Source organism: Oncorhynchus mykiss, chromosome 27, assembly GCF_057628025.1.
Source record: "Oncorhynchus mykiss isolate SJ-2025 chromosome 27, ASM5762802v1, whole genome shotgun sequence".
NCBI classification, from domain to species: Eukaryota; Metazoa; Chordata; class Actinopteri; order Salmoniformes; family Salmonidae; genus Oncorhynchus; species Oncorhynchus mykiss.
In genome coordinates, this window is record NC_143048.1 from 38,665,114 (window position 1) to 38,687,991 (window position 22,878).

The window sequence follows — 22,878 nt, forward strand, 5'->3', positions numbered from 1 at the left end:
CGTTATGGTTATGGTTAAGTTCCAAGGCAATCATTAATACACTGTGTTTTTGGAGCAGGTGAGACATTAATCCCACTTTCTCACCTCTCTCACCACCCACACAAGCCTCTATTCCACAGAGAGGGGGGGGGGGGGAATGGCTGCCATCTGTCCGACTGTACTTTTATAAGATCTCATCATCTGTTCATTCAGGTTTTATGTGTGGTTTGGTTTTATGATTCTGCTTTTCGTCAGTCAGTCAGGTGAGTCTCAGCGTTGATGTTTATACCTGTGATCACAGGTTACAGTAACTTTTGTGTGTAGTGGGTGGTTGTAGTGTACAGTAGGTTATAGTAACGTTTGTGTGTAGTGGGTGGTTGTAGTGTACAGTAGGTTACAGTAACTTTTGTGTGTAGTGGGTGGTTGTAGTGTACAGTAGGTTATAGTAACGTTTGTGTGTAGTGGGGGGTTGTAGTGTACAGTAGGTTATAGTAATGTTTGTGTGTAATGGGTGGTTGTACAGTAGGTCATAGTAATGTTTGTGTGTAGTGGGGGGTTGTAGTGTACAGTAGGTTATAGTAACGTTTGTGTGTAATGGGGGGTTGTAGTGTACAGTACGTTATAGTAACGTTTGTGTGTATTGGGGGGGTTGTACAGTAGGTTATAGTAACGTTTGTGTGTAATGGGGGGGTTGTAGTGTACAGTAGGTTACAGTAATGTTTGTGTGTATTGGGTGGTTGTAGTGTACAGTAGGTTATAGTAATGTTTGTGTGTATTGGGGGGTTGTACAGTAGGTTATAGTAACGTTTGTGTGTAATGGGGGGTTGTAGTGTACAGTAGGTTACAGTAATGTTTGTGTGTAATGGGGGGTTGTAGTGTACAGTAGGTTATAGTAATGTTTGTGTGTAATGGGGGGTTGTAGTGTACAGTAGGTTATAGTAACGTTTGTGTGTAATGGGGGGGTTGTAGTGTACAGTAGGTTATAGTAATGTTTGTGTGTATTGGGGGGTTGTAGTGTACAGTAGGTTATAGTAATGTTTGTGTGTAATGGGGGGTTGTAGTGTACAGTAGGTTATAGTAATGTTTGTGTGTATTGGGGGGTTGTAGTGTACAGTAGGTTATAGTAATGTTTGTGTGTATTGGGGGGTTGTACAGTAGGTTATAGTAACGTTTGTGTGTAATGGGGGGTTGTACAGTAGGTTATAGTAATGTTTGTGTGCAATGGGGGGTTGTACAGTAGGTTATAGTAATGTTTGTGTGTAGTGGGGGGTTGTAGTGTACAGTAGGTTACAGTAATGTTTGTGTGTAATGGGGGGTTGTAGTGTACAGTAGGTTATAGTAATGTTTGTGTGTAATGGGGGGTTGTACAGTAGGTTATAGTAATGTTTGTGTGTAGTGGGGGGTTGTAGTGTACAGTAGGTTACAGTAATGTTTGTGTGTATTGGGGGGTTGTACAGTAGGTTACAGTAATGTTTGTGTGTAGTGGGGGGTTGTAGTGTACAGTAGGTTACAGTAATGTTTGTGTGTAGTGGGGGGTTGTACAGTAGGTTATAGTAATGTTTGTGTGTAGTGGGGGGTTGTAGTGTACAGTAGGTTACAGTAATGTTTGTGTGTAATGGGGGGGTTGTAGTGTACAGTAGGTTACAGTAATGTTTGTGTGTAGTGGGGGGTTGTAGTGTACAGTAGGTTACAGTAATGTTTGTGTGTAGTGGGGGGTTGTAGTGTACAGTAGGTTACAGTAATGTTTGTGTGTAATGGGGGGTTGTAGTGTACAGTAGGTTATAGTAATGTTTGTGTGTAGTGGGGGGTTGTAGTGTACAGTAGGTTACAGTAATGTTTGTGTGTAGTGGGGGGTTGTACAGTAGGTTATAGTAATGTTTGTGTGTAGTGGGGGGTTGTAGTGTACAGTAGGTTACAGTAATGTTTGTGTGTAATGGGGGGGTTGTAGTGTACAGTAGGTTATAGTAATGTTTGTGTGTATTGGGGGGTTGTAGTGTACAGTAGGTTATAGTAATGTTTGTGTGTATTGGGGGGTTGTAGTGTACAGTAGGTTATAGTAATGTTTGTGTGTATTGGGGGGTTGTACAGTAGGTTATAGTAACGTTTGTGTGTAATGGGGGGTTGTACAGTAGGTTATAGTAATGTTTGTGTGCAATGGGGGGTTGTACAGTAGGTTATAGTAATGTTTGTGTGTAGTGGGGGGTTGTAGTGTACAGTAGGTTACAGTAATGTTTGTGTGTAATGGGGGGTTGTAGTGTACAGTAGGTTATAGTAATGTTTGTGTGTAATGGGGGGTTGTACAGTAGGTTATAGTAATGTTTGTGTGTAGTGGGGGGTTGTAGTGTACAGTAGGTTACAGTAATGTTTGTGTGTATTGGGGGGTTGTACAGTAGGTTATAGTAATGTTTGTGTGTATTGGGGGGTTGTACAGTAGGTTATAGTAATGTTTGTGTGTAGTGGGGGGTTGTAGTGTACAGTAGGTTATAGTAACGTTTGTGTGTAATGGGGGGTTGTAGTGTACAGTAGGTTACTGTAACGTTTGTGTGTAATGGGGGGTTGTAGTGTACAGTAGGTTATAGTAACGTTTGTGTGTAATGGGTGGTTGTACAGTAGGTTACAGTAATGTTTGTGTGTAATGGGGGGTTGTAGTGTTCAGTAGGTTATAGTAATGTTTGTGTGTAATGGGGGGGTTGTAGTGTACAGTAGGTTATAGTAATGTTTGTGTGTATTGGGGGGTTGTAGTGTACAGTAGGTTATAGTAATGTTTGTGTGTAATGGGGGGTTGTAGTGTACAGTAGGTTATAGTAATGTTTGTGTGTATTGGGGGGTTGTAGTGTACAGTAGGTTATAGTAATGTTTGTGTGTATTGGGGGGTTGTACAGTAGGTTATAGTAACGTTTGTGTGTAATGGGGGGTTGTACAGTAGGTTATAGTAATGTTTGTGTGTAATGGGGGGTTGTACAGTAGGTTATAGTAATGTTTGTGTGTAGTGGGGGGTTGTAGTGTACAGTAGGTTATAGTAATGTTTGTGTGTAATGGGGGGTTGTAGTGTACAGTAGGTTACAGTAATGTTTGTGTGTATTGGGGGGTTGTACAGTAGGTTATAGTAATGTTTGTGTGTAGTGGGGGGTTGTAGTGTACAGTAGGTTACAGTAATGTTTGTGTGTAATGGGGGGTTGTAGTGTACAGTAGGTTATAGTAATGTTTGTGTGTAATGGGGGGTTGTACAGTAGGTTATAGTAATGTTTGTGTGTAGTGGGGGGTTGTAGTGTACAGTAGGTTACAGTAATGTTTGTGTGTATTGGGGGGTTGTACAGTAGGTTATAGTAATGTTTGTGTGTAGTGGGGGGTTGTAGTGTACAGTAGGTTACAGTAATGTTTGTGTGTAATGGGGGGTTGTAGTGTACAGTAGGTTATAGTAATGTTTGTGTGTAATGGGGGGTTGTAGTGTACAGTAGGTTACAGTAATGTTTGTGTGTAATGGGGGGTTGTAGTGTACAGTAGGTTATAGTATTGTTTGTGTGTATTGGGGGGTTGTACAGTAGGTTACAGTAATGTTTGTGTGTAGTGGGGGGTTGTAGTGTACAGTAGGTTACAGTAATGTTTGTGTGTATTGGGGGGTTGTACAGTAGGTTACAGTAATGTTTGTGTGAATTGGGGGGTTGTACAGTAGGTTATAGTAATGTTATTGTGTAATGGGGGGTTGTGGTGGATTGGGGAAGGGTGGGGGAGTGAAAAAGGTTGAACGGTGCAACATTTGGGTCATTGTACATTTGTCAATTTACTTCCACATAAAAGCCTAAAGAGATTTGTGCCCCTGTCCCTGTCCCTGTCCCTGTCCCTGCCCCTGTCCCTGTCCCTGTCCCTGTCCCTGTCCCTGTCCCTGCCCCTGTCCCTGTCCCGGCCCCTGTCCCCGTCCCCGCCCCCGTCCCCGTCCCCGCTCCCGTCCCCGTCCCCGTCCCCGTCCCCGTCCCCGTCCCCGTCCCCGCCCCCGTCCCCGCCCCTGTCCCTGTCCCTGCCCCTGTCCCTGTCCCTGTCCCTGTCCCTGCCCCTGCCCCTGTCCCTGTCCCTGTCCCTTACCCTGCCCCTGTCCCTGTCCCTGTCCCTGTCCCTGCCCCTGCCCCTGTCCCTGTCCCTGCTCATGTGTGTGTCAGATGTGGAGAGTAGTTATGTGTACGTGAAATGGAGCAGTGTTTTCCAAATGGTTGTGATTGATTCCTTGTGGGTCGCAGCCTACTGTAGGTTGTGATTGATTCCTTGTGGGTCGCAGCCTACTGTAGGTTGTGATTGATTCCTTGTGGGTCGCAGCCTACTGTAGGTTGTGATTGATTCCTTGTGGGTCGCAGCCTACTGTAGGTTGTGATTGATTCCTTGTGGGTCGCAGCCTACTGTAGGTTGTGATTGATTCCTTGTGGGTCGCAGCCTACTGTAGGTTGTGATTGATTCCTTGTGGGTCGCAGCCTACTGTAGGTTGTGATTGATTCCTTGTGGGTCGCAGCCTACTGTAGGTTGTGATTGATTCCTTGTGGGTCGCAGCCTACTGTAGGTTGTGATTGATTCCTTGTGGGTCGCAGCCTACTGTAGGTTGTGATTGATTCCTTGTGGGTCGCAGCCTACTGTAGGTTGTGATTGATTCCTTGTGGGTCCCAGCCTACTGTAGGTTGTGATTGATTCCTTGTGGGTCGCAGCCTACTGTAGGTTGTGATTGATTTCTGAGGGGTCTGGCTTGAAACTGGATCCTGGCAAAAAAAATGTATTTACTGGATGTGTCACAATAACTAAAAAAAACTTCAGGTAGGTTATCACTGACCTCATAGTGAGAAAGCATCCCTCCCCTCAGACACACACATGCATACACACACACACACACACACACACGCACACAAACACACACCGTCATTCAAGATCCACGGCTACAGATGTTATTTTACCCCAGTGAAATTCCCCTCAATCCTTTATTATTCATACTTCTCTGTCTGTTGAACTGTCTGTCTGTTTAACTGTCTGTCTGTTGAGCTGTCTGTCTGTTGAGCTGTCTGTTGAGCTGTCTGTCTATTGAGCTGTCTGTCTGTTGAACTGTCTGTCTGTTGAACTGTCTGTTGAGCTGCCTGTCTGTTGAACTGTCTGTCTGTTGAACTGTCTGTCTGTTGAGCTGTCTGTCTGTTGAGCTGTCTGTCTGTTGAACTGTCTGTCTGTTAAACTGTCTGTTGAGCTGTCTGTCTGTTGAACTGTCTGTCTGTTGAACTGTGTCTGTTGAACTGTCTGCCTGTTGAGCTGTGGACAGACAGACAGACAGACAGACAGTACCTACAGTTGAGATCTGTGAGAGAGGTTTCTTTTGTATTGACTTTAGACAAACAAGAAACATCAACTTGTATGATTATAGAGGTACAGGTACTGTACACATCTAGCAGATTCAACAGGGTGGGGGTAGTTAATATAATATTGTGAATATTAGTGATTACTAAAAAATGATAGTTAACAAAGCGTATCATATAAAACAATATAATTGCCATAATTGATACATTCACATGGATCATTAACCAAACAAAGCGAACAATGAGTTATTGAATCCGAAGGGGCAACTTGTACTTTCCAGAAGACTGAGCGGGTCATAGCTAAATACTGAGTGGGTCATAGCTAAATACTGAGTGGGTCATAGCTAAATACTGGGTGGGTCATAGCTAAATACTGAGTGGGTCATAGCTAAATACTGAGCGGGTCATAGCTAAATACTGAGCGGGTCATAGATAAATACTGAGCGGGTCATAGCTAAATACTGAGCGGGTCATAGCTAAATACTGAGCGGGTCATAGCTAAATACTGAGCGGGTCATAGCTAAATACTGAGCGGGTCATAGCTAAATACTGAGCGGGTCATAGCTAAATACTGAGTGGGTCATAGCTAAATACTGAGTGGGTCATAGCTAAATACTGAGCGGGTCATAGCTAAATACTGAGCGGGTCATAGCTAAATACTGAGCGGGTCTGAGCGGGCCATAGCTAAATACTGAGCGGGTCATAGCTAAATGCTGAGCGGGTCATAGCTAAATACTGAGCGGGTCATAGCTAAATACTGAGTGGGGCATAGCTAAATACTGAGTGGGTCATAGCTAAATACTGAGTGGGTCATAGCTAAATACTGAGTGGGTCATAGCTAAATACTGAGTGGGTCATAGCTAAATACTGAGCAGGCCATAGCTAAATACTGAGTGGGTCATAGCTAAATACTGAGTGGGTCATAGCTAAATACTGAGTGGGTCATAGCTAAATACTGAGCAGGCCATAGCTAAATACTGAGTGGGTCATAGCTAAATACTGAGTGGGTCATAGCTAAATACTGAGTGGGTCATAGCTAAATACTGAGTGGGTCATAGCTAAATACTGAGCAGGTCATAGCTAAATACTGAGCAGGCCATAGCTAAATACTGAGCGGGTCATAGCTAAATACTGAGTGGGTCATAGCTAAATACTGAGTGGGTCATAGCTAAATACTGAGCAGGTCATAGCTAAATACTGAGCAGGCCATAGCTAAATACTGAGTGGGTCATAGCTAAATACTGAGTGGGTCATAGCTAAATACTGAGTGGGTCATAGCTAAATACTGAGTGGGTCATAGCTAAATACTGAGCAGGTCATAGCTAAATACTGAGCAGGCCATAGCTAAATACTGAGCGGGTCATAGCTAAATACTGAGTGGGTCATAGCTAAATACTGAGTGGGTCGTAGCTAAATACTGAGCAGGTCATAGCTAAATACTGAGCAGGCCATAGCTAAATACTGAGCAGGCCATAGCTAAATACTGAGTGGGTCTTAGCTAAATACTGAGTGGGTCATAGCTAAATACTGAGTGGGTCATAGCTAAATACTAAGCAGGTCATAGCTAAATACTGAGCAGGCCATAGCTAAATACTGAGCGGGTCATAGCTAAATACTGAGTGGGTCATAGCTAAATACTAAGCAGGTCATAGCTAAATACTGAGCAGGGCATAGCTAAATACTGAGCAGGTCATAGCTAAATACTGAGTGGGTCATAGCTAAATACTGAGTGGGTCATAGCTAAATACTGAGTGGGTCATAGCTAAATACTGAGCAGGTCATAGCTAAATACTGAGCAGGCCATAGCTAAATACTGAGCGGGTCATAGCTAAATACTGAGTGGGTCATAGCTAAATACTGAGTGGGTCATAGCTAAATACTGAGCAGGTCATAGCTAAATACTGAGCAGGCCATAGCTAAATACTGAGTGGGTCATAGCTAAATACTGAGTGGGTCATAGCTAAATACTGAGTGGGTCATAGCTAAATACTGAGTGGGTCATAGCTAAATACTGAGCAGGTCATAGCTAAATACTGAGCAGGCCATAGCTAAATACTGAGCGGGTCATAGCTAAATACTGAGTGGGTCATAGCTAAATACTGAGTGGGTCGTAGCTAAATACTGAGCAGGTCATAGCTAAATACTGAGCAGGCCATAGCTAAATACTGAGCAGGCCATAGCTAAATACTGAGTGGGTCTTAGCTAAATACTGAGTGGGTCATAGCTAAATACTGAGTGGGTCATAGCTAAATACTAAGCAGGTCATAGCTAAATACTGAGCAGGCCATAGCTAAATACTGAGCGGGTCATAGCTAAATACTGAGTGGGTCATAGCTAAATACTAAGCAGGTCATAGCTAAATACTGAGCAGGGCATAGCTAAATACTGAGCAGGTCATAGCTAAATACTGAGTGGGTCATAGCTAAATACTGAGCAGGTCATAGCTAAATACTAAGCAGGTCATAGCTAAATACTGAGCAGGGCATAGCTAAATACTAAGCAGGCCATAGCTAAATACTGAGCAGGTCATAGCTAAATACTAAGCAGGTCATAGCTAAATACTGAGCAGGTCATAGCTAAATACTAAGCAGGTCATAGCTAAATACTGAGCGGGTCATAGCTAAATACTGAGTGGGTCATAGCTAAATACTAAGCAGGTCATAGCTAAATACTGAGCAGGGCATAGCTAAATACTGAGCAGGTCATAGCTAAATACTGAGTGGGTCATAGCTAAATACTGAGCAGGTCATAGCTAAATACTAAGCAGGTCATAGCTAAATACTGAGCAGGGCATAGCTAAATACTAAGCAGGCCATAGCTAAATACTGAGCAGGTCATAGCTAAATACTAAGCAGGTCATAGCTAAATACTGAGCAGGTCATAGCTAAATACTAAGCAGGTCATAGCTAAATACTAAGCAGGTCATAGCTAAATACTGAGTGGGTCATAGCTAAATACTGAGCAGGCCATAGCTAAATACTGAGTGGGTCATAGCTAAATACTGAACAGGCCATAGCTAAATACTGAGCAGGCCATAGCTAAATACTGAGCAGGCCATAGCTAAATACTGAGTGGGTCATAGCTAAATACTCCATCCCTGTCTGTGTGTATACAGTAGGTACATCTTGATCATGAGTTCCATCCCTGTCTGTGTGTGTACAGTAGGTACATCTTGATCATGAGTTCCATCCCTGTGTGTGTGTACAGTAGGTACATCTTGATCATGAGTTCCATCCCTGTGTGTGTGTGTACAGTAGGTACATCTTGATCATGAGTTCCATCCCTGTGTGTGTGTACAGGCTGCAGCTTGCCAAACATGTTCACGCCTACTCAGGTTCAGCACCAAGCCAAATAACTGGACTGTCACACGCTCACACACGAGCATGGAGAAACATTGTGTAAAGCATTCTGTGTATCTCCGAGAGGAAGACGCATTCAGAGATTTACAGTAAATTGGCCTAACCAGCAGATAGAGACAGGTCCAAGCTCTGCTAGCTGGAGTGGTGCATCAGTAATCCAGTTATGTTATAGTCTAGTACAGGAGTTGGACATAGTTGCTGTACATATCCGGAGTGTGTTCCTTCAAGACTGAACAGCGTTTCTCACTGTGAGTAACTAGTACTGGTAAAATGTGCAATGTTGCAGGACAGGAGAAGCTCTGACATGTTCCTTCTGCAGTGTGTAGAAGCCTTTAACAAAATGCATTGCTCTTCTTTCTGTAGAGAGAGAGAGAATGTATGCCAACTTAAACAACATTTTATGCAGGTTTTTCTCATTGAGAGAACATCTCTTTTACAAGAGAGACCTGGTCCAATAGCAGACTCCAACTTGCTTATCTGTTAAAACGTATGGTGTAGTGTCCACTTCTAGAAGAAAACCTATATAGACGTCTGTAACGCTGAACCTTTACTAGTCCTGTATTAACAGACCTTTACTAGTCCTGTATTAACAGACCTTTATTAGTCCTGTATTAACAGACCTTTACTAGTCCTGTATTAACAGACCTTTATTAGTCCTGTATTAACAGACCTTTACTAGTCCTGTATTAACAGACCTTTACTAGTCCTGTATTAACAGACCTTTATTAGTCCTGTATTAATAGACCTTTACTAGTCCTGTATTAACAGACCTTTACTAGTCCTGTATTAATAGACCTTTACTAGTCCTGTATTAACAGACCTTTATTAGTCCTGTATTAATAGACCTTTACTAGTCCTGTATTAACAGACCTTTACTAGTCCTGTATTAATAGACCTTTACTAGTCCTGTATTAATTGACCTTTACTAGTCCTGTATTAATAGACCTTTACTAGTCCTGTATTAACAGACCTTTACTAGTCCTGTATTAACAGACCTTTATTAGTCCTGTATTACTAGTCCTGTATTAACAGACCTTTACTAGTCCTGTATTACTAGTCCTGTATTAACAGACCTTTACTAGTCCTGTATTAACAGACCTTTATTAGTCCTGTATTAACAGACCTTTACTAGTCCTGTATTAATAGACCTTTACTAGTCCTGTATTAACAGACCTTTACTAGTCCTGTATTAACAGACCTTTACTAGTCCTGTATTAACAGACCTTTACTAGTCCTGTATTAACAGACCTTTACTAGTCCTGTATTAACAGGCCTTTACTAGTCCTGTATTACTAGTCCTGTATTAACAGACCTTTACTAGTCCTGTATTAACAGACCTTTACTAGTCCTGTATTAACAGACCTTTATTAGTCCTGTATTAACAGACCTTTACTAGTCCTGTATTAATATACCTTTACTAGTCCTGTATTACTAGTCCTGTATTAACAGACCTTTACTAGTCCTGTATTATTTGTCCTGTATTAACAGACCTTTACTAGTCCTGTATTAACAGACCTTTACTAGTCCTGTATTAACAGACCTTTACTAGTCCTGTATTAACAGACCTTTACTAGTCCTGTATTAACAGACCTTTACTAGTCCTGTATTACTAGTCCTGTATTAACAGACCTTTACTAGTCCTGTATTAACAGACCTTTACTAGTCCTGTATTACTAGTCCTGTATTAACAGACCTTTACTAGTCCTGTATTACTAGTCCTGTATTAACAGACCTTTACTAGTCCTGTATTACTAGTCCTGTATTAACAGGCCTTTACTAGTCCTGTATTACTAGTCCTGTATTAACAGACCTTTACTAGTCCTGTATTAACAGACCTTTACTAGTCCTGTATTAACAGACCTTTATTAGTCCTGTATTAACAGACCTTTACTAGTCCTGTATTAATAGACCTCTACTAGTCCTGTATTAACAGACCTTTACTAGTCCTGTATTACTATTCCTGTATTAACAGACCTTTACTAGTCCTGTATTACTAGTCCTGTATTAACAGGCCTTTACTAGTCCTGTATTACTAGTCCTGTATTAACAGACCTTTACTAGTCCTGTATTACTAGTCCTGTATTAACAGACCTTTACTAGTCCTGTATTACTAGTCCTGTATTAACAGACCTTTACTAGTCCTGTATTACTAGTCCTGTATTAACAGGCCTTTACTAGTCCTGTATTACTAGTCCTGTATTAACAGACCTTTACTAGTCCTGTATTAACAGACCTTTACTAGTCCTGTATTAACAGACCTTTACTAGTCCTGTATTAACAGACCTTTACTAGTCCTGTATTACTAGTCCTGTATTAACAGACCTTTACTAGTCCTGTATTAACAGACCTTTACTAGTCCTGTATTACTAGTCCTGTATTAACAGACCTTTACTAGTCCTGTATTACTAGTCCTGTATTAACAGACCTTTACTAGTCCTGTATTACTAGTCCTGTATTAACAGGCCTTTACTAGTCCTGTATTACTAGTCCTGTATGAACAGACCTTTACTAGTCCTGTATTAACAGACCTTTACTAGTCCTGTATTAACAGACCTTTATTAGTCCTGTATTAACAGACCTTTACTAGTCCTGTATTAATAGACCTCTACTAGTCCTGTATTAACAGACCTTTACTAGTCCTGTATTACTATTCCTGTATTAACAGACCTTTACTAGTCCTGTATTACTAGTCCTGTATTAACAGGCCTTTACTAGTCCTGTATTACTAGTCCTGTATTAACAGACCTTTACTAGTCCTGTATTACTAGTCCTGTATTAACAGACCTTTACTAGTCCTGTATTACTAGTCCTGTATTAATAGACCTTTACTAGTCCTGTATTACTAGTCCTGTATTAACAGGCCTTTACTAGTCCTGTATTACTAGTCCTGTATTAACAGACCTTTACTAGTCCTGTATTAACAGACCTTTACTAGTCCTGTATTACTAGTCCTGTATTACTAGTCCTGTATTACTAGTCCTGTATTAACAGACCTTTACTAGTCCTGTATTAATAGACCTCTACTATTCCTGTATTAACAGACCTTTACTAGTCCTGTATTAGTAGTCCTGTATTAACAGACCTTTACTAGTCCTGTATTAACAGACCTTTACTAGTCCTGTATTAACATACCTTTACTAGTCCTGTATTAACAGACCTTTACTAATCCTGTATTACTAGTCCTGTATTAACAGACCTTTACTAGTCCTGTATTAACATACCTTTACTAGTCCTGTATTAACAGACCTTTACTAGTCCTGTATTACTAGTCCTGTATTAACAGACCTTTACTAGTCCTGTATTAACATACCTTTACTAGTCCTGTATTAACAGACCTTTACTAGTCCTGTATTACTAGTCCTGTATTAACAGACCTTTACTAGTCCTGTATTAACAGACCTTTACTAGTCCTGTATTAACATACCTTTACTAGTCCTGTATTAACAGACCTTTACTAGTCCTGCATTAACAGACCTTTACTAGTCCTGTATTAACAGACCTTTACTAGTCCTGTATTAACAGACCTTTACTAGTCCTGTATTAACAGACCTTTACTAGTCCTGTATTAACAGACCTTTACTAGACCTGTATTACTAGTCCTGTATTAACATACCTTTACTAGTCCTGTATTAACAGACCTTTACTAGTCCTGTATTACTAGTCCTGTATTAACAGACCTTTACTAGTCCTGTATTAATAGACCTTTACTAGTCCTGTATTACTAGTCCTGTATTAACAGACCTTTACTAGTCCTGTATTAACAGACCTTTACTAGTCCTGTATTACTAGTCCTGTATTACTAGTCCTGTATTAACAGACCTTTACTAGTCCTGTATTAACATACCTTTACTAGTCCTGTATTAAGACCTTTACTTGTCCTGTATTAACATACCTTTACTAGTCCTGTATTAACAGACCTTTACTAGTCCTGTATTAACAGACCTTTACTAGTCCTGTATTACTAGTCCTGTATTAACAGACCTTTACTAGTCCTGTATTAACATACCTTTACTAGTCCTGTATTAACAGACCTTTACTAGTCCTGTATTACTAGTCCTGTATTAACAGACCGTTACTAGTCCTGTATTAACAGATCTTTACTAGTCCCGTATTACTAGTCCTGTATTAATAGCCCTTTACTAGTCCTGTATTAACAGGCCTTTACTAGTCCTGTATTAACAGACCTTTACTAGTCCTGTATTAACATACCTTTACTAGTCCGGTATTACTAGTCCTGTATTAACAGACCTTTACTAGTCCTGTGTTACTAGTCCTGTATTAACAGACCTTTACTAGTCCTGTGTTACTAGTCCTGTATTAACAGACCTTTACTAGTCCTGTATTACTAGTCCTGTATTAACAGACCTTTACTAGTCCTGTATTAACATACCTTTACTAGTCCTGTATTAACATACCTTTACTAGTCCTGTATAACTAGTCCTGTAATAACATATTTTTACTAGTCCTGTATTACTAGTCCTGTATTAACAGATCTTTACTAGTCCTGTATTACTAGTCCTGTATTAACAGATCATTACTAGTCCTGTATTAACAGATCTTTACTAGTCCTGTATTACTAGTCCTGTATTAACATATATTTACTAGTCCTGTATTACTAGTCCTGTATTAACAGGCCTTTACTAGTCCTGTATTAACAGACCTTTACTAGTCCTGTATTAACAGACCTTTACTAGTCCGGTATTAGTAGTCCTGTATTAACAGACCTTTACTAGTCATGTATTACTAGTCCTGTATTAACATACCTTTACTAGTCCTGTATTACTAGTCCTGTATTAACAGTCCTTTACTAGTCCTGTATTACTAGTCCTGTATTACAAGTCCTGTATTACTAGTCCTGTATTTCTAGTCCTGTATTAACAGACCTTTACTAGTCCTGTATTACTAGTCCTGTATTACTAGTCCTGTATTAACAGACCTTTACTAGTCCTGTATTACTAGTCCTGTATTACTAGTCCTGTATTAACAGACCTTTACTAGTCCTGTATTAACAGACCTTTACTAGTCCTGTATTACTAGTCCTGTATTAACAGACCTTTACTAGTCCTGTATTACTAGTCCTGTATTAACAGGCCTTTACTAGTCCTGTATTACTAGTCCTGTATTAACAGACCTTTACTAGTCCTGTATTACTAGTCCTGTATTAACAGACCTTTACTAGTCCTGTATTACTAGTGCTGTATTAACAGACCTTTACTAGTCCTGTATTAACAGACCTTTACTAGTCCTGTATTACTAGTCCTGTATTAACAGACCTGTATTACTAGTCCTGTATTACTAGTCCTGTATTACTAGTCCTGTATTAACATACCTTTACTAGTCCTGTATTACTAGTCCTGTATTAACAGACCTTTACTAGTCCTGTAATACTAGTCCTGTATTAACAGACCTTTACTAGTCCTGTATTACTAGTCCTGTATTACTAGTCCTGTATTACTAGTCCTGTATTAACAGACCTTTACTAGTCCTGTATTACTAGTCCTGTATTACTAGTCCTGTATTTCTAGTCCTGTATTAACAGACCTTTACTAGTCCTGTATTACTAGTCCTGTATTAACAGACCTTTACTAGTCCTGTATTACTAGTCCTGTATTACTAGTCCTGTATTAACAGACCTTTACTAGTCCTGTATTAACAGACCTTTACTAGTCCTGTATTACTAGTCCTGTATTAACAGACCTTTACTAGTCCTGTATTAACAGACCTGTATTACTAGTCCTGTATTACTAGTCCTGTATTACTAGTCCTGTATTAACATACCTTTACTAGTCCTGTATTACTAGTCCTGTATTACTAGTCCTGTATTAACAGGCCTATACAGACGTCTGTTGGTGGAAAATAATTGTACCACCCCCACCCTCGATCTACGTGTGCGTGTCTCTGTGTTATAAAACTACTGTTACACACGCCTCTTGGAGGGGGGGGGGGGGAATGCCACACCCTGCTACAATTCCCCGTGGAGTGAAAGAGATATGTGATTGTAGGTGCAGGATGACAGAGGCAGAGAATATTACCGTTTACAGGGAATTTATTCTTCCTTTACACGGTAATTCGGGGAAAAGGGGCTGGATGGAACAAAGAAAGTAGAAGTTAAAGAGCCCCCTCTCCTACACACTTACTTATTCTTAACGCCATCTGGCGCGCGCTAACCACAATACAGGGGGTGGCCTGCCCAGGTCTTACCTAGTGGCGTAGACAGAGTACGTTCTACGGGTACATGTATGGCCACAGGCCTCTTGCCTAAACACTCCCAAGGTGCCTTCCCCTCCCCCAGGGAACAAAAACAGAATAATTACTCATGTAAAGGGTACAATTTCACTAATCAAAAACACTGAGTCCTATTGGCACAGACAGAACTCAGAAGTAGCGGCTACAAATGCTTTCAACAAAACTGTCTCTGAGTCACAACCAACACAGGACATCCAGCAAGCTCTCTCTCCTAACAAAGGTACTCTGGCTTTTCAAGCTGCCGGCAGGAGTCGGTAATTGCCGACAGCTGTATCCCCTAACGAGAGGGTGGGATCAATGCTCCAATCTGCAATTTGGCTGACCAATCAGCTGCTTGGTGGAATCCAGGAAGCCATTTCCTAAAATACACACATACATATACACAAACCCACAACACAGAAACTGGGGAACGTAACAATGCATTCATGCTGATGTGTTGCTGTACCATGCCATGTGTATTTCTCTGTGTTATCATTAAGGTTGCAAAACTACCAAATTTACCAGAATCTTCAGTAATTGTGGTAATTAACAGAAAATCTATAGTAATCTATCGTAACTTTGGTATTTTATACTTGAATAACTTAAGAAAATGTATTCATATATAGTATTAATTTATTATATCTGTGTCCATATTGTTCATGAGTTTCTAGTAGACAGAGCATATGGCTCAAGAGAAAATGGCCTAATTAATGACATAAGCATCTAATCAACAATGGCATTATTTTTTTATTAACTCTGTAACTCTTCCAACTATTGACTTTATTCACAACTACCACCAGTTTGACACCAAAACATTGACAACAAATATATACTGGCATAGTCAAATAAATCAAAGTTTATCAAAAATAAATATGAAGGATATTTCATGGTGAAACCCTAATGTTAAACAGCAGTGGTATTCACTAAGTTGACAGTTTATATTTAGGATGTTTTACAGTTTTGACATTGTATATCTCATTTTAAAATCATCTTATTTATTCATTTCATATATTTTACATAAAATCCATGAAAGATATCAAAATTCTGGGAGTTTACTGGTAAACTTTGAACGTTTTCAGTAATATACCTTCCTTTTGCAACCTTAGTTATCATATCCTGTCACCATGCTCGGAACCTGTGAAAATAGGACAATAACTTCCTGATGAATCATTAACTTAAACGTTCAAAGTGCTCTCTGTGGGATCCAAACCTGTTGGAACAGCTATAACATCTATCACTATCTAAGGACAAAACATCCAACTTCCTCCACTCCAACCCTCTCTTAACTTGGACTCGTAAGGGGATTGAGGAAAGATACAAATGAAGGAATTATGGGTATTATGTCAAAATGAGCTTCTGCTTCCAGCATGTGCCTGCTTCATGCATGCGTAGTTGTTGTGAATTTGATAGATTACTTGTTAGATATTACTGCATTGTCGGGAACTAGAAGCACAAGCATTTCGCTACACTCGCATTAACATCTGCTAACCATGTGTATGTGACCAATACAATTTGAAGTCAACAGAGACATTGGTACTCCTTTAGCTTTACTGTGGAGTGTTATACAAGTGGCTAGTACAGTTGATATTTACTATCACACTTGTCTTCTCTCTCTCATTCTGTATGTGGGTGTGTGGGCGCATATTAGTTAACTTCTGTATCCTCCTCAGATCTGTTTATGAACAAAAATGGCTACCTTCGCCAACCACTCAACAAATGAGAGCAGCGGGCACAGCTGGCGCTGTCAATTCAAGGAGGACTTCAAGTACATCCTGCTTCCTGTCAGCTACACTCTGGTCTTCGTGATTGGCCTAGCCCTGAATGTCACGGCCATGTACGTGATCCTGTTCCGTACAAAACGCTGGAAGCCCTCCACGGTGTACATGTTCAACCTGACAGTGTGCGACACCCTCTACATCCTCACCCTACCCTTCCTAATCTACTACTACGCCGACGAGAACGACTGGCCCTTCAGCGAGCCGTTCTGCAAACTCATCCGCTTCCTGTTCTACGCTAACCTCTACGGTTCCATCCTGTTCCTGTGCTGCATCAGCCTGCACCGCTTCCTGGGTGTGTGCTACCCGATGAGGTCACTGAGCTGGGTCAGCTCCCGGAGAGCCCGGCTGGTGTCTGTGGCGGTGTGGGCGTGTGTGTTGATGTGCCAGGCTCCCGTGCTCTACTTCTCACGCACCAGGGACGAGGGGACAGAGAGGGTGTGTTTCGACACGTCCAGTCCAGAGTTATTTCATCACTTCCTGGTGTACAGCTCGGTGGTGTCTGTCCTGATGTTTGCCTTCCCCTTCATGGTGGTGATGGTGTGCTATGGACTGATGGTGAGGAAGCTTCTGGAGCCCACCTGGGGGGCAGGAGGGAGCCAGTCGAGGGGAGTCGGGGGGCTCGCTGCTCATCGCTCCAAACACAAGTCTGTGAAGATGATAATCATCGTGTTAGCAGTGTTCATGCTGTGTTTCCTACCCTTCCACCTGACCAGAAGTCTGTACTACTCCCTCAGATACCTGGAGCAGATGGATCCCTCCCAGGTACAGTACCACAACCACTGGAAAACTATGCTTTTAAAGGCTCTGCCTGGCTTTACCTTTCACCCAGGATGCTGGACTCTGGCTCCAGGTAGCTCTCCCTGTCACCCAAGATGCAGGAGTCTGGCTCCAGGTAGTTCTCCCTTTCACCCAGGATGCTGGACTCTGGCTCCAGGTAGTTCTCCCTTTCACAGAGGTTGCTGGACTCTGGCTCCAGGTAGTTCTCCCTTTCACCCAGGATGCTGGACTCTGGCTCCAGGTAGTTCTCCCTTTCACCCAAGATGCAGGAGTCTGGCTCCAGGTAGCTCTCCCTGTCACCCAAGATGCAGGAGTCTGGCTCCAGGTAGCTCTCCCTGTCACCCAAGATGCAGGAGTCTGGCTCTAGGTAGTTCTCCCTTTCACCCAAGATGCAGGAGTCTGGCTCCAGGTAGCTCTCCCTTTCACCCAGGATGCTGGACTCTGGCTCCAGGTAGTTCTCCCTTTCACCCAAGATGCAGGAGTCTGGCTCCAGGTAGCTCTCCCTGTCACCCAAGATGCAGGAGTCTGGCTCCAGGTAGTTCTCCCTGTCACCCAAGATGCAGGAGTCTGGCTCCAGGTAGCTCTCCCTGTCACCCAAGATGCAGGAGTCTAGCTCCAGGTAGCTCTCCCTGTCACCCAAGATGCAGGAGTCTGACTCCAGGTAGCTCTCCCTGTCACCCAAGATGCAGGAGTCTAGGTCCAGGTAGCTCTCCCTGTCACCCAAGATGCAGGAGTCTGACTCCAGGTAGCTCTCCCTGTCACCCAAGATGCAGGAGTCTGGCTCCAGGTAGCTCTCCCTTTCACCCAAGATGCAGGAGTCTGGCTCCAGGTAGCTCTCCCTGTCACCCAAGATGCAGGAGTCTGGCTCCAGGTAGCTCTCCCTGTCACCCAAGATGCAGGAGTCTGGCTCCAGGTAGCTCTCCCTGTCACCCAAGATGCAGGAGTCTGGCTCCAGGTAGCTATCCCTGTCACCCAAGATGCTGGAGTCTGGCTCCAGGTAGCTCTCCCTGTCACCCAAGATGCAGGAGTCTGGCTCCAGGTAGCTCTCCCTGTCACCCAAGATGCTGGAGTTCCAGTTAGCTCAGGCTCAATTTAAGCACTGCTATTATGATTGTTGTTGTTGATATTGTCATTATCCTTGTATAGGCTGGGATTCAAAGGTCATTGACATTTAAATGTAATTTCCACTACGGAGAGACATCTGCAGCATTTAACTTAAGTATGATCTCTGTGAGCCCGGTAACATTGCCTTTAAAGAGCCACTGAACATACCGATTGGCACGTGAAGGAATCTAAGATAATTCAAGAAATCTGTCATCGATGCCACATAGGTCGTTTTCAAAGGGATACATCATAGGTTGTTTTCAAAGGGATACATCATAGGTTGTTTTCAAAGAGATACATCATAGGTTGTTTTCAAAGGGATACATCATAGGTCGTTTTCAAAGGGATGCCTCATAGGTTGTTTTCAAAGGGATACATCATAGGTCGTTTTCAAAGGGATACATCATAGGTCGTTTTCAAAGGGATGCCTCATAGGTTGTTTTCAAAGGGATACATCATAGGTCGTTTTCAAAGGGATACATCATAGGTTGTTTTCAAAGGGATACATCATAGGTCGTTTTCAAAGGGATACATCATAGGTCGTTTTCAAAGGGATGCCTCATAGGTTGTTTTCAAAGGGATACATCATAGGTCGTTTTCAAAGGGATGCCTCATAGGTTGTTTTCAAAGGGATACATCATAGGTCGTTTTCAAAGGGATACATCATAGGTTGTTTTCAAAGGGATACATCATAGGTTGTTTTCAAAGGGATACATCATAGGTTGTTTTCAAAGGGATGCCTCATAGGTTGTTTTCAAAGGGATGCCTCATAGGTTGTTTTCAAAGGGATACATCATAGGTTGTTTTCAAAGGGATGCCTCATAGGTTGTTTTCAAAGGGATGCCTCATAGGTCGTTTTCAAAGGGATACATCATAGGTTGTTTTCAAAGGGATGCATCATAGGTTGTTTTCAAAGGGATACATCATAGGTTGTTTTCAAAGGGATGCCTCATAGGTTGTTTTCAAAGGGATACATCATAGGTTGTTTTCAAATGGATGCCTCATAGGTTGTTTTCAAAGGGATACATCATAGGTTGTTTTCAAAGGGATGCATCATAGGTTGTTTTCAAAGGGATGCCTCATAGGTTGTTTTCAAAGGGATGCCTCATAGGTTGTTTTCAAAGGGATGCCTCATGGGTTGTTTTCAAAGGGATACATCATAGGTCGTTTTCAAAGGGATGCCTCATAGGTTGTTTTCAAAGGGATGCATCATGGGTTGTTTTCAAAGGGATACATCATAGGTTGTTTTCAAAGGGATGCATCATGGGTTGTTTTCAAAGGGATGCCTCATAGGTTGTTTTCAAAGGGATGCCTCATAGGTTGTTTTCAAAGGGATGCATCATGGGTTGTTTTCAAAGGGATACATCATAGGTTGTTTTCAAAGGGATACATCATAGGTTGTTTTCAAAGGGATACATCATAGGTTGTTTTCAAAGGGATACATCATAGGTTGTTTTCAAAGGGATGCATCATAGGTTGTTTTCAAAGGGATACATCATAGGTTGTTTTCAAAGGGATGCATCATAGGTTGTTTTCAAAGGGATACATCATAGGTTGTTTTCAAAGGGATACATCATAGGTTGTTTTCAAAGGGATACATCATAGATTGTTTTCAAAGGGATACATCATAGGTCGTTTTCAAAGGGATACATCATAGGTTGTTTTCAAAGGGATGCATCATAGGTTGTTTTCAAAGGGATACATCATAGGTTGTTTTCAAAGGGATACATCATAGGTTGTTTTCAAAGGGATGCATCATAGGTTGTTTTCAAAGGGATACATCATAGGTCGTTTTCAAAGGGATACATCATAGGTCGTTTTCAAAGGGATACATCATAGGTCGTTTTCAAAGGGATACATCATAGGTCGTTTTCAAAGGGATACATCATAGGTCGTTTTCAAAGGGATACATCATAGGTCGTTTTCAAAGGGATACATCATAGGTTGTTTTCAAAGGGATGCATCATAGGTTGTTTTCAAAGGGATACATCATAGGTTGTTTTCAAAGGGATACATCATAGGTTGTTTTCAAAGGGATGCATCATAGGTTGTTTTCAAAGGGATACATCATAGGTCGTTTTCAAAGGGATACATCATAGGTTGTTTTCAAAGGGATGCATCATAGGTTGTTTTCAAAGGGATACATCATAGGTCGTTTTCAAAGGGATACATCATAGGTTGTTTTCAAAGGGATGCATCATAGGTTGTTTTCAAAGGGATACATCATAGGTTGTTTTCAAAGGGATACATCATAGGTTGTTTTCAAAGGGATACATCATAGGTTGTTTTCAAAGGGATACATCATGGGTTGTTTTCAAAGGGATACATCATAGGTTGTTTTCAAAGGGATACATCATAGGTTGTTTTCAAAGGGATGCATCATAGGTTGTTTTCAAAGGGATACATCATAGGTTGTTTTCAAAGGGATACATCATAGGTTGTTTTCAAAGGGATACATCATAGGTTGTTTTCAAAGGGATACATCATAGGTTGTTTTCAAAGGGATACATCATGGGTTGTTTTCAAAGGGATTTGCTGCTTTTTAAAGGCAGTTGCTCTTTAAAAGGCACATTGTCAACAGAATTATAAGGGTTGAATCCCGGCCTTAATGTTTAAATCATTAGAGTTTTTATTCATCCCCAGGTGAGCTGTGAGCTGCTGAAGGTGTCCAGCATGGCCTATAAGGTGACACGCCCCCTGGCCAGCGCCAACAGCTGTGTGGATCCCATCCTCTACTTCATGGCTGGACAGGGTTTCCGTAGAAACTTCACTAACAGAAGCAGGGCATCACAAATGAAACCAGGAAGCGTGACGGCGGCACTCTCGACGCAGCTCTGACCGACAGGAAGATCAATCTGTTATCTGAATAGCTATGGAACACAGTGTGTATTCCATTGGAATGGAGAAAACACAGTTCGACAAAGACACTGGATGGATGATTTGACCCTGCTGGTCATTTATGAACATTTGAACATCTTGGCCATGTTCTGTTATAATCTCCACCCGGCACAGCCAGAAGAGGACTGGCCACCCCACATAGCCTGGTTCCTCTCTAGGTTTCTTCCTAGGTTTTGGCCTTTCTAGGGAGTTTTTCCTAGCCACCGTGCTTCTACACCTGCATTGCTTGCTGTTTGGGGTTTTAGGCTGGGTTTCTGTACAGCACTTTGAGATATCAGCTGATGTAAGAAGGTCTATATAAACACATTTGATTTGATGACTGGCTCCTTTGAACTGAATAACAGTATCTGATATGGATCGGATGACCCATAGAGATCCTACTATTCCTAATTCTATGGGATGACGACTGTTTGAAAGAGAATGTCAAACAAAGTGGGCATATTTTATTGAATGTTTTATCCCTGACTGGTAAATAACGGGAGATTGCACATACAATACAAATACTAGACTTATTACTTGAAAGTGAGAGGGGTATACAGTAACTCATTGATTGAAATCTGACTTAGCTTCCTTAGCTAACGGCAGAGAGAAATACACTGGTTGATGCTGACAGTGTAGAGAGCATATATGCTGTAAAAACATGATAGTGACGTTAGTGATATTCTAATCACTATTGTAATCACAATAGACAGTTATTATATCTTTAGGGGCCACTGATTGTAGTGTATCTAACAAACCTATCTTCAGAAATGCATACACCACACACAGACTGTAAGTCAGTCTGAAGAGGACCTCCTCTTGAGAGCTGTCAGAGAAAGAGGTTCAGGCCCAGGCATGACTTGGACAGGTTCTAGGGTGCGTCTGGAAAATCATGAATTAACATCCCAAAGACACACAGATGGTGCTGGATATAATCCAGAGAGTTTTATAGAAGCAACACAGGCTCACTGCTGGCACGATTACAAAGTACAGAGAAAAAAAACTAATGCTTAAACAAAGCTACCTGTAATTTACCAAAGTTACCAGAATCTTCAGTAATTTTGGAAATTAACAAAAAATCTATAGCAATCTATCATAACTTTGGTAATTTATACTTGAATAACTTATTTTTTTTTATTCATATATAGTATTATTTTTTATATACAGTACCAGTCAAAAGTATAGAACACCTGGTCATTCAAGGGTTTTTCTTTATTTCTACTATTTTCTACAGGGTAGAATAACAGTGACGACATCAAAACTATGAAATAACACATATGGAATCATGTAGCAACCAAAAAAATGTTAAACAAATTAAACAAAATCCAACAAATCATGGCTGCTTTTCTGTCACTCTGCGGTCCAACTCATCCCAAACCATCTCAAATGAGTTGAGGTCAGGTGATTGTGGAGGCCAGGACATCTGACGCAGCACTCCATCACTCTCCTTCTCAGTCAAAT

General features: G+C 41.4%; 1 protein-coding gene across 3 annotated transcripts; it reads left to right on the top strand.

Moving 5' to 3' along the window:
* Positions 1–74: 74 nt before the first annotated feature.
* On the top strand, positions 75–22,750 carry LOC110508012 (P2Y purinoceptor 2-like). 3 transcript variants are annotated; one of them, XM_036965780.2, is made up of 3 exons: positions 75–242; positions 16,552–17,421; positions 21,184–22,750. In XM_036965780.2, exons 2-3 carry the CDS (start codon positions 16,570–16,572, stop codon positions 21,376–21,378), a joined length of 1,047 nt encoding a protein of 348 aa, XP_036821675.1. In that variant the 5' UTR covers positions 75–242; positions 16,552–16,569; the 3' UTR covers positions 21,379–22,750. The 3 variants fall into 3 exon arrangements, with proteins under 3 accessions (XP_036821675.1, XP_090080111.1, XP_036821676.1); XM_090223985.1 differs by lacking the exon at positions 75–242 and adding an exon at positions 8,659–8,904; XM_036965781.2 differs by lacking the exon at positions 75–242 and adding an exon at positions 16,051–16,216.
* Positions 22,751–22,878: the final 128 nt, after the last annotated feature.

Coding starts and splice junctions, on each gene's coding strand:
- LOC110508012 (XM_036965780.2), top strand. CDS start 16,570: ATGGCTACCTTCGCCAACCACTCAACAAATGAGAGCAGCGGGCACAGC. Junction 17,422..21,183: donor AGCAGATGGATCCCTCCCAG/GTACAGTACCAC, acceptor ATTCATCCCCAG/GTGAGCTGTGAGCTGCTGAA.